This window comes from Pygoscelis adeliae, unplaced genomic scaffold (genome assembly GCF_000699105.1).
Source record: "Pygoscelis adeliae isolate BGI_AS28 unplaced genomic scaffold, ASM69910v1 Scaffold157, whole genome shotgun sequence".
Taxonomy (NCBI): Eukaryota; Metazoa; Chordata; class Aves; order Sphenisciformes; family Spheniscidae; genus Pygoscelis; species Pygoscelis adeliae.
Window position 1 is genome coordinate 35,876 of NW_008825107.1, and position 17,056 is coordinate 52,931.

At 45.3% G+C, this 17,056-nt stretch overlaps 1 protein-coding gene across 1 annotated transcript; it reads right to left on the reverse strand.

The window, feature by feature from the left end:
• Nucleotides 1-10,434: 10,434 nt before the first annotated feature.
• HSD17B11 (hydroxysteroid (17-beta) dehydrogenase 11) lies at nt 10,435-16,773 on the reverse strand. The gene is made up of 6 exons (XM_009327478.1): nt 16,125-16,773; nt 15,360-15,491; nt 14,039-14,145; nt 12,520-12,657; nt 12,129-12,245; nt 10,435-11,132 (listed from the first exon to the last, which is right to left on the reverse strand). The coding sequence occupies exons 1-6, from the start codon at nt 16,371-16,373 to the stop codon at nt 11,045-11,047; spliced, it is 831 nt and encodes a 276-aa protein (XP_009325753.1). The 5' UTR covers nt 16,374-16,773; the 3' UTR covers nt 10,435-11,044.
• Nucleotides 16,774-17,056: the final 283 nt, after the last annotated feature.

Genomic DNA, 17,056 nt, shown 5'->3' on the forward strand with positions numbered 1-17,056 from the left:
GGGGCTGCCCGGCTCCGGCGGCCCTGCGTGAGGAGGTCTCCGTTATGCACCCCGCTCCGGCGAGGCTCTTCGATTTAATGCTCCTTCCACCTTGGGCCTGTGACGTTACGAAAACCTAGCACTTCTCTTCCCACCCCCACAGCCCCCCAAGAGCCCCGTTACGAGAAGGAAGGGTTTGGTCCGTGTCTGAGCTGATAACTGCATTTTTTACTTTTCTTGGTGTTTCACCGGAACCGTGCTGTACCTAACGGGGCAGGAGCGTTGTGCTGCAGGGGCTCGGCGTGCTACGGCACCTGTAGTTCCAGGGCCGCCTTTTAAGAAATGCAGGCAAAGCGACACGTTGAGGGGAGGCAGCTGCGCGTGAGGGTTTTGCTGCTGTGAAATGATGTGCTGGAAGAAAAGGGGAGAGGGCAGGCTTCGCAGTAAAAACGGGAAGGTGCACTCCGTCACTGTTGAACGGTGGGCCGGCGGCAGAGTTTATTTTAGCACAGGCAGTTGACGGTGACTGCAGAAAGCAGCCGCTGCTGCCGCTCCAAGGGCGGGCTTTGATGCAGTGTTCCTGATGTGAGTTGCTCTGGCTGTGCTTTACTTCATCTTTGCGGAGAGAGGAGGCCAACAGAGGTGGGCAAGAGCTGATGGCTGTGCAGGGTGGCTAATCCTGTGCCAGCTCCACTCGTTTATCAAACGGCATATGAGAATAGTTACTCTTCTTGCTATAGCTGGTCTTTGACTATTCTCTTTCCATTAGAGAGTGATTTCTGTGAAAAATATATCTTCCAGGCAAATCTAAAAAAAACAAAATTTGCATGTGAATAAAGGCACGAGTGCTGCTGGAGCACATGCTAGGCATCCATCCCAGGACAGATTCACAGTGACAATGAGCCTGTTGGCTTGCTATTCTCCCATTACCGTGTTTCCCTTTTCTGGTACCAAAGCTTATCTCCTTTCCTTTTGGCACGTAAAAAAGCTGCCCTTCAGTGGGAAGCAGAGGCAGGCAGAACAATTCTGAAGAAATACCATCTCCCTGTGCCCCCAAAATCTGAACTAGTGCAGTCTCCTAGGTAATACAGATCAGAGTGATCCTGCTTCGGATTTTGGAGGAACTGCTCTCCATGAGTTCAGAAAGAGAAGGATCTAGGAGAGAGAGGAAAAGGCTATACCGGCTCCTTCCTCCCCACCTGTCCACCAGCTCTGGCCCATACAGTATATATATACACGTCTCGCACAGTGCTACCATACACCCCCTTCAGTGCAGGAATACGTTTCCCCATTACACGCTTCTCCCCAGGTTTGTTTCAGTCTCTTTGTTCGTAGTGCCTCTCTCTGCCTGTGGAGCAATAAGGATAAGTCTTGGTCCCATTTTGCTTAAAGCTTGACTTGAAAACTTGAAAAGAGTTGGCTAGGAATGTTTAACAGGCTGTTAGAATGGAAGAAAGACCTTATTAAAGAAACACATGCCCTGGGAAGTACGGAGTCTTCTTAAGTAACTGCCTTGCACAAAAGCAAGCACAGCTAGCCAACTGAAAATGCCCTTGGCCTCCAGCCCCACAGCTAAATAGCTCAATAGTTTTTCCAGTTACATACTGCAGAGTTGAAAGCTGGACTCTCATGCTGCGTGCCAAGTTCACCTCTATAGATGTGCATAATAATTCTAGGATTTCCTTTTTTCCTGAATACAACACAATTCTGCTGAAAAGCAGGAAGGTGTTTTATAAATCCATGCTTGTCTGAGAATGAGTGGCTGGAAGTTTACAGTTCCACACAGCATACACATGTACTATGTTTAGGAGGAGATGCACATTTATTTTTGAGTTTTTAAAGGCAAAAATGTCCAACTAAATAACACTGCTATTTGAGCTGGCCTGTTTGAGAAAGAACCAGAACACTATCCATGTGAAAATGGAGATAATCGTTATTATCTAAAATATAGCTATTTAATGGGTTTGGGTTGTTATTCCCCCTCCCCCGACATGTAGTTCATACAGGTCAGAGGTGGTGAAAACTCAGTAGCAAACAGCTGAAATGATTGCATGATGTGCTGAACTGCCCAGAGTGTACTAGTTGTGATCAATCCAAAACATTTTAGGTTTTGCGTCAATACATCTCAGAAAATTCCAATTCGGTAATGCCTTAGTGGCTATTTTTCTGAATACAAAAAAACAAGTAATCCTCCCCAAATCCATCTATGTGTTTGAAAGGTACTAACCTGTATGTACGTGGCAGAGACGCTGCTGGCCATGAGTAGTTTCCTGAAGGCTGTAATCGGACAAACTGACCCAGACAGACAGACCTCTTGGTCAGAGGGTTAAGAAGGGGGCTTCCCAGCAGGCCTCGGGAACAGCAGGCACACAGCCAATGGTCTGATGGGAACAAGTGTGTCAGAGCTTTGTGTTTTGCAGTTTTCTCCTTGCCTTCTATTGTAGTGCACACTTTTATTCTTTATTGGCCTCATAGTTTCTACGTCGTATGTCCACAATGTCCAGCCTGGCAGCTGCTTTACTTCCCCAGATTGGTTCTCTTCAGGATGAAAGCTTGATACTTAAGAAGTTGTAGGAAATCTTACCTCCCAGCTTCCTGCAATGGGTGCCGCGGATTGGAACATGCTCGTCGCTCTGGCCTGTAAAAAGGTAGGAGGAATGAGTGGGCAGACTGCTATTCTAAATGAGAAACTAACGCCTTTGTGCTCTTATTTCTGGTTTTGAGAGTTAGCGATACTGCTTGTAATGTATTGTGGCTCTCATCCAGTGCCCCTGGAAACCACCAAAAAGGCTCCCATTGACTTCAGTAATAGTTTCATCAGGCCTTCAACCCACAAAGATGCCGTTGTTTAGTTTTGCTGCCATTGGGGGTTTTGGCACAGTGCTCCCCTCCTGCCCTCAGATACATATATCTACTAAGTCCTTGCAAACAGTGATTTACATGCGTGATGTATAATCTCTGATGACAGAAGGAGGTTACCTTTTCCTGGACGTGGAGAGACATTGAGGCCAAAATCCTGGCAGTCCATTGTGACTGTTCTGTTAAATGCGTTTCCTCTGTTCTGTTAGTAAATATAAAATAACTTCTGCGATTGGGTTCTCTTAAAGACTTGAGTTTAAAACTATACTGGCTCGTCGGGTTAGCAATTGTAGAATCAGAAAATGTCTTCTAGAAAATGCAGTTAATATTTATAAAACTGCACTGCTAAGGAATTACATTTTAGGAAATGGAAATCTGATTAGTCACCTAATGTATTTAATTAAGTTTATTCAGCCATCTCGTTAGCTCTGCAGCAATAATTTAAGAACACAAAAGACTACCCTGTATATGCTATGCTGCATGATGCATATTAGTAGTGAAAGGGACCTCAGACTTCCAAGCGTTGGACTGTATCTGAAGTTAGGCAATATAGAGCCTATGGAATTGGAAGTTTCATAGCAGGATTAGTGATAATATAAAATAATCTACAACAAAAGAATAAAGCCTGGATGGTTGCTAAGCTTTGTTGGTTGGTTGGCTTTAAGGGATCTGTAAGACTTCGACACTTTATCTCCTTGCTGTAAAGGCTGACTTATTAAACTGAGAAATGCAACAAATTAAAGCATCCTTTATTGTCATGTATCTTTCTGCTGTCTATTTTTAATACATCTTGTATCCAGGATTAATGTCAACAAACTAAGAAATAGTTTCCAACTGTGCCCAGTCAGGCAAGGGATAGAGACTTTTTATCAAGCAGGGATGCTTTGAGAACAGGAGTGCCCTCTGAAAAACTAATTTAAAAATATTGCTCTTCCCTGATAGTAACAATTCTCAAAAAAAAAAAAAAAAAAGAGAAAGTGCAGATATATGACTAAAGAGCCAACTGTGAAAGCTTAAATAGCTGATTTTTTTTTTTCAGTGTTACTCTTCAGGGGGAAAAATGAAGTTCACTTGGTCCAAAAGAGAAATCATGACCTGACAGCTCAGAGACAGAACATAAGCTTGGGTGAAAAGGATCTTTGGGTGTTGAGTGACTGTGGCTTTGTGTGCTAAGCTCAACTAAATCAGTATGTGTCAGATATGCCTACAAGGTGAGATCCTGCAGGAGCATAAACACCGACCTTGAGGAGGCTTCAGATAGGGACTGAATGCCAGATAGTTTTGTCTTGCCAAGAAGGTGTCATGCACTGAGTATAGGTTTGCACTGTGTCACTTGGCATCATCCACAGATCCTCGAGTTAGCTGCTGAATGCAGAACAATCCCTCTCCCAAACATGTTACTACAGAGCTGCGCTAACACAGCTGTACCACTGCCAGGCTCCAAGGTAGCAGATAAGCACAGGGCTATCTATATATGCAAAACATCTCTTTCTCAGTGCCTTTGAGCTAGCGCTGAGGTAGCTCAGCATTGCACAGCACAGACATTATCTAAAACTGCCTTTACAGTTTTGAGGATCATGCTTTAGGATTTGGTTGTCTGCGGCCCATATTACGTGTTTAAGAACTTGAGAGGATCTGTGCTTAATGTAACTGTGTACGGAGCATCCTAAGTTTCATGACTTCTGAGGCTGCAGATGTAAAGGTAGTGTTGTATGTGACAGGGCAAGATTGAAACAATCCGTGGCTTGAAAAATAACAGTCTGAAAAATCTGTGCTGCTGCTTTGTTATATATAGGCCTGGGGTATACATGGACTTACGTCATCCTGCTAAAGCAGAATACACCTCTGTTTGGCACATGCTGCCATTCCTTCCTTTTTATCTGTTCTTGCTCCTGAGGAGAGAGAGCATGACGTGAGCTACAGCCACTCTTGCCCCTAAATTGGTTACTGATTAACTGTGTGGATTAGGAACAAAATAATCTTTGTGAGTCAGGAATTCTTTATCTAGAAAATGAACATATAAACAGTGAGTATAAACTACGTTCATAATATGTTGCATTTTTGAATGATTCTCAGCTACTCATTCCTGATGTTGCATCCATTACAATTAACAGACATAAATGGAGTGTCCTTTACAAAGTATTTCCATAGTCCTGTGCAGAGACACTCACTTGAATCTCAGGAGCAACACAGCTGTGTTAGCTGTAACTGTGCCTCTGTTAATTAGTGTGCTAATGTCAGATTGTTTTTGCTCATACATTCTTTGTCCTTGTGAGAAATAAAGTTTAGCTCATGCTCAGTAGAATATTCTTACTGCACTTGTACTCTTTTGAACTTCCTAAAATGACAAACGGTTATCAAATGTGTCATTTTAAACTGGCACAGTGGGATCCTGATGTGTCCTGTGGCCGATGTTAGCTGTGTGGCCCAAGTAGAGCTACCTTAGCCAAACAGAGATCTGTCATATAACAACTAGCCTGTATGTATAAAATGCAGAGCCTTTGTGAAGCAGGATCTGCATCGTCATATCCCAGAGTAAACATTTTCTTTTCCATATCAGAGCCATGGAAATCACATATTTTGTCTTGGTGACTTAATTTAAAAAAAAAAAGTTTGCATTTGTTTTTCCCTTGTAAAATTAAACTTAGCTCAATTTATCTTCCTCAAAATGTTTTACACTCTTTTTTGTCTGAAAGTATTCATTAAATTCACAGGAACTGACATGTAGCTCTGAGTGACCAAAAAGGGTACTTCTAAGGAAATAACCAATTAATCTAAAATGTTTTAGCTTTTTTTGTTCCATATTACTTTGCTTGCTGTAAATCATGGTGTAGCCTCCTCCCAGACAAGCTCATTAAAATCCCCTTGGAATTGTGCTTGTATTTAAAAGGGCTCTTGATACCATTTTATCTCAAAGAGAAAGAGGAGGATGGAAGTAGAAATGTGCCACATGAACAAAGTGCTTAGCTGGGAAGGGAACACTGATTAGGCTGTGCAGCCAGAACTGGTCTTAGCTGCATGTGTATGCTTTAAGGGCTTTGAGAACTGAGCTCCAGATAAATACTTTTTTTCCCCCCTTGATGTTTTTCATACCAGAGAGACTTGAATTTTGTCTTTTGCCAGTATAATTTCAGTGTAACTACACAGAAATCACTAGATGAGAGTAAATGCAGACCATTGCCTCTGCATAATAATAAAAACTGTTATTACATGATCTTCAATTTTTTACTTCTCTTAGAGTTCAGGTGTCAGTGCTATGAGGCTTGAAGAACTTCTTATGTACTATATTCCAGGTCAACTCTTGAAAAGAAAGCAGCAGCATTTCATCATCAAAGCTATGTGGTCATCAAAAGATTAGTGCAAGTTCCTGCTCAGTGTTTGTTTGCGTTTTTTTTCCCATTAGAGATTACCTTGTGATTAGCAAACAGGTAGGTACTAGTGAACATGAATGTCTGGAATACCTTTATATAAAAACAAGTCACTATTGTCACTGGATTATTTTTGAGCAATGAGCATTTCTTCCTGTTGCAACATCTGTTTAACTAGAATGTTTCTTGAAAAACATTTTGATTGTGATGTTTTGGAAAATGATCAGCTACCAGCTATCAACATTAAAAGGCTGAGAACAGAGAGAGGAAATAGTTTGCATGAGAGCATGTTTACTCCTAGCAACACCTGGCTTGTTGGAAAAATGTAAGCTTATTCATACTCTAATAGAGGTTTTGCAGTAAAACCGCGATCCTCTCAGTGGTGAGCTCCAACTGTAGCATAAGTACAGAAAGCAAGAGACCTGCTTGGGAAAAAGCAAAATGCATGGCCAGATACTAGATGCAGAATGAAAGAATCTGAAAGGTTTAGGGTACCAAAAATTTGTTTCAGAATGGAATTTTGCAGACAGTTTTGCAACACTGTGAACAGCCAGTGATCTCAGATGCTTAATTTCAGTGGAGCAGTAGAAAAAACCCAAAACCAAAACCCCCTTTCATTGAACTGCTGGGTTCAGGAAGTTCTGTGCATTCGAAATCCATGTGCTGAAATGCTGCCTAAAATTGCATATTTTATTATGCGTACTGGCATTACCTGCAAGCATTAAAATACTATGAGTATTGCCCCAGTCGTGAGATTGGCCTCACTGCTCGCAGACAGTGGCAATAAGATGTACAGCCATGACTTTAACTTTTAAGTGGCCTAGGTTTGTGACAAGAAACGCAATTTGGGATGATTCTCCTAACATTCTGAGTAGAATTCAAGGGCTTTGGAAAAATGCAGCAGAGCCAGTCTCCGAAGAAGTACTCTCAGACTTTGCTGAAGAGACAGATCAGGCTGCAGTGCTGTGGGGAGCTTTAATCCATGCTATTAGAAATTCAGTAAGACTCAATGTGACCAAGATGAGCTGAAGCCACTTAGAGACTCTTGAAAATCTCACCTATCATGATGAAGACAATAATTATGAATGTTAAATATTGTCATTAAATATTGTTGTTAAATGTTGTTCTTTCCTTTAATAATGAGCTTCCCAAATTTCAGACCAGTCAGGTCTGCATACATAGTGGACAAAGGGAAACTATCACGGCTGCTCCTTTGTTTTATTTAGTGTTGATTTGGATAGTGTCCTCAGAAGGCTTGTGTGTCTGTAAACTTCCACTCCTCTTGCAAAGTAGATGGTCTCACCCACATTGCCTGCCCAGCAGCTCTGTACCCAGGGATGCACTCCCCCACACTATGCCAGTGCATGGGCTGCCAGACACTGTTATAGGCCAAAACTATGCCAGGAAGCATGCTAACACTTCGACAGTATGGATGACTGCAAAACCGGGCATGAGCGTGCTGCCTGGCCATGTAGCTTACGAACAGTTATAGGGTTTGTGATACCAATAGTTCTCTTTCATGCCTCCCATACTGGGGAACAGAGCCTCTGTCAGCTAGCAGGGCAGTCACAGCAGTGGCATCTGCATGCTGGGTGCAGCAGCTGAGGGAAAACATAGTGCACCCAGTACATAAAATCCCTGTTGGGTCCTCACACTCCTCTGCTTTCTGAAAGTGGAACAGCTGCAAGAGCTGAGGAAGGAGCTCCACAGACCTCTAGCCAATGTCCCACTGCTTTAGCTGCACCATTGCTCATCTTGTCTGCGGGAGACTGGGTTGACTCCAGCAGAGAGATTCAGTGCTAGACACTTCCTACTTTTCTCTTGGAACTTCGTTCTGTTCTTAATTAACACATCGGCATTTGGGCCAGACCCTAATTGCACAGCTCAGCGGTGCTGTCATTTTCCTGGCACGGGGCTCCAGTCAGTGCTGTGGCCGAGACGGAGGAGGCAGGGAGGGCAGAGAAGTGCTGACTCCAAGAGACACCTCAGAGGAAGGCAGAGCACGAGGCCAGAGTCACTAACCTGACTCATAAGGAGTCCGAAGTCAGGATGTGAGGTACTGCTCTTCAAATTTGGGACCTACATATAGGACCGTAGGTGCCTATATGAGGCTTGCTCGCATAGGCTCCTGCTAGGCACCCATAATGGCCGGACTTTGGGTAAGCTTCAGTTGTCTGTTGTGGTCAGAAAGAGAACTGAGGAGCCTGGGAGGCTTGATGGTTCAATTCTGTCACTGGTGTTCAGGAGATGCAGGTTTAAATCCTTCCTATTGCATCTGTTTCTTTATGCCAAGCAGAAGCCTTGCAGTCTCAGGCAACATGGAGAAGAGCAAGTGGCTCTCAGCTGTGACAGGCCTGTCCTCTTAGCAAGAGCTGAATATGTAGCTCAAATAAAAGCAGAAGCAGCACAAAACAGAAAACTTCTTTCAGAGTAGACACAAGACATTAAATCACTGTTTTCAGATTTGGGGGATGCCTCTGAGGCAGGGAAAACAGACTTACAAAATAACCTACTGAACATGCATGCAGATTGGCCTCCTTTATCCTTCAGGACTCAAAGCATGCTTCTCAAGTTTTGGGGTTTGGAGGGTCTTGGTTTTAAATACAACCCGTTGTCTATTAACTTTTTTTTTTTCATTCCCTGAATATTGCAAACCCCTTCTTTCTTTTCCTTTCTTGGCTACAGGAATTTTGCACTGTGAAGCAAAAGGTCGCAAGCTGGGAACTTCTGCTTTGGCACACCCTGAATGTCCTGTAACATGAACGTTACATGAGCAAAAAGGAAACTGTTTTTGTGTCACTTAGCCCATTTAGCAACCGTTTGTGCTGCCAGCAGCACAAACTTCTACCTGTTGCCACCTAAGAGCAGGAGGAGCTGGATGACGAGGGCTCTCCCTTTTCTGAAGAACCTCAGTTTACAGAACAACATGAATGCTCAGGTGGGTGGGATGGCTGCTACTGGAAGCCACCCATTTCCAGCTGTACCGAAGGTGGCAGCGTGTTCAGGCCTCCCTTGGATGTCTGTGAGCCAGCAAGTGCCTGGCACAGTCGGGAGTTGCACAAGTAGGTGGAAAGATAATCTGTGCTCTGTAGAGGTCTTTGACCTGTGTTTCATCAGGTGCTGTTCTCTTGTACCACAGGCCAAAGACCTTTGGGGGTTTAACCTCCTGGTCAGGGCGGGTCCCGTCAGAGCAGGCCGCTAGCCTGTGATGAGGAGCTGTGAGAAGGCTCATCTGGAGCCTTCCCCCGTGCACCCTCTGCCCCCTGGCCTGGCACCTGCCCTTGAGCCCTGGCCTTGGCCCCGGCCGGCCCTTGCGTGGGCTGTGGTGTCGGTGTGCCATGCCTGGCCCTGTACCTCGCTGATCCTGATGTGGCTCCCCAGTGTGACCGGGGACCTGCCTCGTCCCTGCAGCCTGGCCTGGTGGTCGGCAGACTCTGGCTGACCCTTTCACCGTTGCGGCACCTGCTCCGCCGTCCTTGCTCAGACCTGGTTACCACTTTCATTGCTGATAGACACCTTTCTGTGCCCACACCTGTGGCACCGGGCGTGCCTCCTAGGGATTTTCTTGTTGCAGCATCTTCTGCAGTCAGCGAGGCAGTGTTTCAGAGGAGTGGAATACATAAACCCTCAGTCTGGTGCACGTGTGTTTGAAGAGACAGAAGGAAAAGAGGTATGTGGAGGCACATGGGTTATCCGGTGTCTGTATGTGTGTAACTTTGTGCTGTGAATGGGTTAATTAGTCAAAATGAAGACGTATTCAGGAGTCTCCAGGAGTTCAGGCCTTCTCTTGCATTGTACACAGGTGCAGAAGCCATGTAGACTTCAACTTAAACTCGCCCGCTGCACGTGAACGAAGGTTTTCCTGGCTTAGCATAATCTTGCTCTTTTCTTTAATACACAAGTCTGACTTATGAATACTGAAGCAGACAGAATGCAGAATTTTCATTAGGTTGGATTATTTGCCTTGTAATGTAAGGAGAAAAATAGTCCAACTCGGACTGCGTTCTCATGTAATAAATCATATTCTCTAGCATGCATGAAATGCAGGAGGGTACCCAGTGATTTTTAGAGAAATACTGCACTGTTTTCACAGGAAGGTGTTTTAAAGGTGTCTGGGAATTGCAGATGAGCAGTGTGAGAAATGATATGGGGAAAGGGTGTATCACTTGATACCGTACTTTAAAAGCACCTCTGGGACCTGGTTATGACTTTAACACAAAGGTGCCTCTCGGCAGTGAAAGAAATGTATTTATTTGGAATAAGGCATGTTCATGGTGCTAATGCATAATTGATAATTGATGTAATTAGGTATTACATTACATATAAGCCTGTATTATTACAGGTAGTTGCTACAAAAGCACAAAACTGTGAGTGTTCATTAGAGCACTTTTTTTTTAAATTTAAAGAGATAAATTGAGGTGAAACAGGCCATCCACCTCCTCTATAAATTACTTCTTGCAAGATACCTTTGCTCAGGGATGAGTCCAGATTAACATATTCTCAGGCAATCCCTTTGCACTCAAGTACGCAGCTGTGCTGTCCCAAAGATGGGCTTTGTGGGAATTCCTGTCTGCCTCAGCACTAGGAGATGGAGACGATGTGACATACAGCCAAAGCAGCCCTTTAGACTTCTAGAGCTGCATCTCTGCTTTGTTAACATTCCATGTTATGTGGGTAAGTCCCTGCTGCAGGTGTGGGATAAGCCCTTAGGTGTGCTTGGAAATGGTGGCCTGGAAGCATCTGTCTTAGTTCTGCTCTGAATTGAACCCGCTGAACTATGCTCACACATGTTCTGTTTTCACTCGTGCCACTGGGAAATGAGAATCAATTTTTGCTTTTCACTGGGTGCTTCTCTGCCCAACGACTGCATCAAACTTGACATCGGTCAGCTTTTTCAGAACAGCCAAGGCGCGTTCTGGAAACAACCTGGAAGAGATAACAACTTGAAATTAAATGTGGGATAAGAAACTTAAATTATGGAAAAAAGTGGCACTGCAGGTGAGGGAAGAGCTGGTCTGGGAGCAGAATGTGTGCACACACATGGACTGAGACTAAGACTTAAACCAAGCAATATTTCCAAAGAATCCAGGAAGTTTTAATATTGAACATAGACATGTGCATTTGCTTTCTCTCTGCTTTCAAAAGCTTATCTGGTTAGTTTGCGGAATTCTTGGGGGAAAAAAAACCCCAAGCATCTTTACATCAAAAAGAAATTTGGGATTAGACCCAAGTTTTCTGGCTTTCACAAACAAGAAATTACCAGGTGTTTCATGAGATACTGTAGAAATTAACTGAAAACTTAATTTAGTTGTTCTGATTTTAATTTTAGGTTTGGAACCTGAGCTCTGATGAAAACACCTCCTCAGCAGAGCAACTACACTGTATATTAAAGACATGGGAGAGGACAAATCCTGCTTTATATGGCAGAGCTAAGCAATAGAGCCCTTTTAAAGCAATTTTCCCAGCCTCTGTGACCTCAATCTTTGGTGTTGACATGAAGAAACAAATACTAATAAGCGGTGGGTCCTCAGCTCTGTCTGGAACTTCTCTGAGGCTGCTGTTTCAGAGAAAGTGTTGTTTGCAGGCAAAAGGGAAATCGCAATCTGTGAAGACAGAGTGTTTTTTTGTTCTCCCCCTCCCTCCCTAGCAGCCTATAGAGCAGTCGAGTTCCCACCGAGAACAGTTAGCTGCAGAAAGTGGGTCATAATGACTTATGAGAGGACTCAAGAAAATCTTTCTGTTTATGATGTCTGCTGTTGTCATTAGAAAGAATCGCTGCACTATTTGGTTACTTTGTGATGTGTTCTACAATAAAAATTAATTTTGAATCAGAAGTTACAAGTTTGAGGGTTCTACACTCAGCAAGTTATATTTGATACATGTGGGGTTTTTTTCGGTTTTGGGTTTTTTTTTCCTACTTACCTTTCAAGAAGTAAAGCAACACGTTGATTTGATGGAACAAAAATCATTTTCTGGTTGGTCAGTATTCCTTCCATCAGGGCCTCTACAACTTCTTCAATCTCCAAAATCTTTCCAAGCCTACACAGGAAAGTATACGTGTAAGAGCTATGGTGGTAAAACAGGGGCGGTACTAGCTGATGTAGGATGCTTCACATGTGCACAAACTCAGGTAATTCAAATGCAACCGTAATGTGGGTTAAATGACACTGCAGATTTTCTGTAGCCAATGCTATATACCGATTTATCTCCGGTTTTATATGGTCAGTTGGAATACAAGGCCTAAAGGTGGGGCTAGTATGTAGTGCCTCGATGCAAAGAAGGAAGGGCAGGAAGGCAGAGTTTTGATAGTTACCTTGTACTGGGGTTTTTGACAAATCCAGTGTTTATAAAAACTGGACAAAGACACGTAGTTTTTATTCCGTCCTTTCCCAGGGTAGACAGCTCCTCCGTCAGAGCTTTGTGAAATCCAACTGCAGCAAACTTGCTTGAACTGTGGGAGGGGGAAAAAGCACAAATGAGAAGAGAAGGCAGAAATACTACTTCTAGCTTTCTACAAAGGGAAATGGCCTAAAAGATCACACAGTACTGACTAGGAGGCAAAAAGAAAATGTAATCCAGCTGAGAAGAGAGGGCAGGGAATAATTCTAACTTTCGCTGTGCCACAGAGCGTAGTGCTGGATTAGATATTGCTGCTTGGGGGAGTAATTGTGGCATGCAGAGTGGGTGTCTTTCAGAAAAAGTTGCCTTAGTTGCAAACAGACAGATGCACGTCAGGAATTCTTAGAAAATGGTAACTAATGTGCCTCAATCGATGGACTTGACGTTTTTCCCATGTGAGAAGAGTCTTAGAAGGAATGCAGCCTGAATCTCTAAAATTAAGAAGGATGGGCAGGGTAGAAATGGAGAACAACCCTCTACTGTTTCTCATACCACACAGTATGTGGTATGTCTTGTGACACTCGCGTGCGAGTTTTGAAATAGAGGAGCATTATGCATGCAAAAGTTGAGGAACTTGCTGCCACAGAAATTGGTGCAGGCCGGGAGTATAAATCAACTTCAAAGAAAGTTGAACCAGAGAATCAGTTTACTGACTGCTGTTGATTTGAACAGTGTAATCCCAGTAAAATCCCTGGCTGGGGAGTTCTCACATTGCCGACAGTGAGCGACCCTCTAAGAAGGGGCGTTCCCAGGGGAAGGTTGCTCCGCCTGGAGCTGCTATTATAGAGGGCTAGATCTGACACAGAATGACAATATGCAATCTAACAGCTTTTCTGTTCATGCACCGTGATTCAAGTGCTTCTAGTAGAAATAGGCAATGCATCGACCTCTCGGTTGCATCAGTTAGGTTGCTCACCGCACAGTAAGTATCGTCATGTTTTTGCCTTCTGAAAGGTAGTTTTACAGTCAGAAAGCAATTTTATCTCATGATGGCAGAAGTATTTCTATACACTAGTCACTACCACAATGGTAGAAAGATCAAAAGCTACTCATTAGGGGTTTACTTGACAACACTACAACAACTCACAGGAGTGCTACTTTCTAAGAACGACAAGGGAAGAGGATACCTTTTTTGCCAAGCAAAAGTCTGGATCAGTGAGGGAGAGAAAAAAGAAGCTTGCATTAGGTGACGTGTCACATGACTATTCCTTCATACAAGCATTGCTCCTGATTCAGTCAGAGCTCATAAGCAAATCGGCGGGAACTTCCAGGCGTCCTTCAGTGCTGGCTGTTGTGCTCTTTTCCTCCTTAGCATGGTCCTTTGGACGTACCGTATTCAGCGGGAGGACTATTTTGGTTACTCTGTGCTTTCTGATGGAGAAGACGCAATTGAAAACAAAAAAATGAAGAGAGCTGATTTTAAAATCACTTACCAGTAAGCCACCATGAAAGAAGTCACAAAATGACCTGCTGCCGAAGCCACCGTGACAATGTGACCGTGGTTGTTGTTCATCATGGTTGGCAGAAAAGCTCTTGTGGTCTTGAAAGTCATTTAAACCAAGAGGCAAACATGGGGGCGGGGGTAGAGGAGGAGAAGAACAATGTTTTCTTAGGCAGATTGAACACTGACTCTGAAGTCGACTATAAACGGGAGTCGATTCTCACATCTTTCCTGTGCCGCTTTTTAGGTTTCAGGTGTCAGCGGCAATGCTGCCAGTGTCTCACCCCGGCACGTACAATACAACACTCGGCAATCTGTAGCATCTCTTTTCTTCTGCCGCAAACAACAAGTCCTTAACAGCTGAAACCCTCCCACTCTGTAACCCCTGCTGGCAGCTGCCCTACCCCAGGGGTCAGCTGCGGGCATGCCAAGGACCCAAGGCTCAGCTCTGATAGGGCCCAGCTGTGTCACCTCGACTCGGGCTGCTGGGAGAAAGCTGGGACAAAGTCTGCAGAGAGATGAGAGAGGTACAAAACACGAGGAGAGGCAGGGTCGATGGGCGACGGGCTCGGAAGTAGCTCAAGGAGACGGGAGGGAAGGTGGCGACACAGCGAGGTACAAACCGTGAGGGGAAGAGCGCCCAGGGAGACTGGCCGGGCTGGTGGGTGCAGTCAGGGAGGGGGCAGGCCTCGTTGTGCCCTGCAGCTGGGCTGTGCTGGGAGCTGTGGGGCTGGCCCTCCCCTACTCTGTTCAGCCGATAAAAACATTGCTTTGTATGTTTCAGCTGTGTATCTTCTACTTGCAGGGTCTCGGCACTATGCTGCAGGTGCCCAAACTACCCGATGCAAAGAGAACCCTAACACACCTCTGACAAAGACCAACCCATGCTGCAGATGAGGCAGCAAACAAACATTGCTTTGTATGTTTCAGCTGTGTATCTTCTACTTGCAGGGTCTCGGCGCTATGCTGCAGGTGCCCAAACTACCCGGCGCTATGCTGCAGGTGCCCAAACTACCCGATGCAAAGAGAACCCTAACACACCTCTGACAGAGACCAACCCATGCTGCAGATGAGGCCGCCACCAGCTAGCTCACGCAGAGGAAAGAGAGAATGAAAAAACTGGGCCAGGCTCAGATCAGCAAGAGGATAATCAGGTTTCCCAACAGTCAGTCTAGCTGGGTGCCCCTGTGCTATACATGTCCGAAAGACGCTTCTGTAATTCACTGGTAGCTGAAAACAATTGTTAGTCTAACTGTGCCTCCTCAGCAACGCTCCCCAAAAAACGTAGGTATGAAGATGGTAGTGGCCCTTACCCAGATGTGAGCAAGAATGTTGACTTCAAACATTCTTTCAATCTGGTGGTCCTGAGTCGAGAGCAGGTCGGCAGCTGTAATCACGCCGGCGTTATTCACCAGGATGGAGACATCCCCAATGTCCTTTTTCACCTTTTGGACAGAAAAAAGCCCAGAAAGGTGCGTGTCATTCGTTATCAAAAAAATGCAAGGCTGTGGAAGGTGAGCGACAATTTAATTCTTAACGTTGTTCCTTTTAGGGAGAGGAAGATGGCGCCACACTTCCAGATGTGGTAGGAACTGTGCAGTAGTACCACGAAATCTGGTTTAGCTCTGATGCTTCTCCCTTAATTACTGCCAGTATTTATAGTCTTCCACACGTTGCCCACAGACACAGTATGCTCTGCGTACTCACAGTTGGGACTACGGACGTACAGACTGTTTTGAGCCAGCTGGACCATATCCTTTACAATGAAATGTTTCAAATGTCCCCAGTGTTGTCTGTGTGCTGTTCAGAAACTAAAAAGCAGAAGTTCCTTCAGGAGCTGGAAGCCTAAAGAGCAAACCTGGCAACGAGGCGCGATACGCCAGAGCCTCACAAGAGAGGACGAGACTGGCTGCGATCTCGGAAGTGCTACTTCACTCTCCGTACAGAAAGCAGCCAGAAGTGGGGAGATTCCAAGGGCTGGCATGATTTGTGTACAGTACCTCGTCTCTTGTTTGCCTGACCTTTCTGAAAACCGAGCACGTTTGGGTACGCCTTTGGACGTGCCCCTGCTCCCCTACCTTCTCTGCAGCGCTGTAGATGTCCTCCCTTTTGCTGCAGTCCACCACGAAGGCTTGAACAGTGGCTCCCAGCCTTTCGCATTCTGCTGCCGTGTCCTCAACGCCGTGCTGTAAGAGGCAGAAAAGACGGACATGCATGCGCAGCTGTACCCTGCCCGCGTGTTGCTGCTCGGGCATGGCGGCAGACCAGTTAGAGGCTGAAGATTTGTCCTGATTGCATAACCGCTGCCAAGCCCCTGAACGGTTCATGGCTACCCAGGGGAATTCAAGCTGTAGCCGGGGTCCGTGGGAGGACTAGTGTTCCGACCTTAAATTTCAGACCTGCGTAGAGTGACCGCCAGAAGGGGGATGTGGCAACAAGAGTGAGTTTGCCTTGGTAAAGCACACGTAGCTAGGCTGCAGGAAGGGGGCGCTCGGTGACTTTCACAGCACGGCAGGCAGACACCATGACCGTAAGCAGAGCTCTTAAAACACAGGCCCAGCTGATGCCCCCGAGGTATGAAAAGTGGCCCTATGCGTTTCTGTATTCACAGACTGGATGTGAGAAGAGAGGTGTGCTCCAAAGTGCACAATGTAGAGAGACATTTCTTGTGAGAACAGCGTTTGACACACGCAGAAGCTCCCCTCTGTCATTGTATCAACCCACTGAGTGAGGGCAGAAGTGACTTTGCTGTAGCCTTGTCCCCGGGTGCCAGAAAGCCATGCCAATGGGGACCCGTGCAGTGAAAAGCCCCAGTTCACAAATGGCCTGGGACAGCTCGGCACTTGACAGAAGCTGCGCAGGTCCCTGGGGTGGGTGACCAGGCAGCTCCACTCAGCCCCAGCCGCTGCTTAAGGCTGATGGCCCCCCAGGGATGAGGCCTTTGTTGGTAGAACGCCAACAAACGACACGAGTTTGTTCAGGAGGCCTTTGTCAAGGCAGTTGGATTGGG

What these genes read in the sequence shown, in the direction of transcription:
- HSD17B11 (XM_009327478.1), bottom strand. Translation starts at nt 16,373, where the DNA reads ATGAACCGTTCAGGGGCTTGGCAGCGGTTATGCAATCAGGACAAATCT. An exon ending in TCTTTCATGGTGGCTTACTG is followed by an intron (nt 12,658 to 14,038) that starts GTAAGTGATTTT and finishes CCCCTCCCACAG; the next exon opens with TTCAAGCAAGTTTGCTGCAG. An exon ending in GTTGCTTTACTTCTTGAAAG is followed by an intron (nt 11,133 to 12,128) that starts GTAAGTAGGAAA and finishes TATCTCTTCCAG; the next exon opens with GTTGTTTCCAGAACGCGCCT.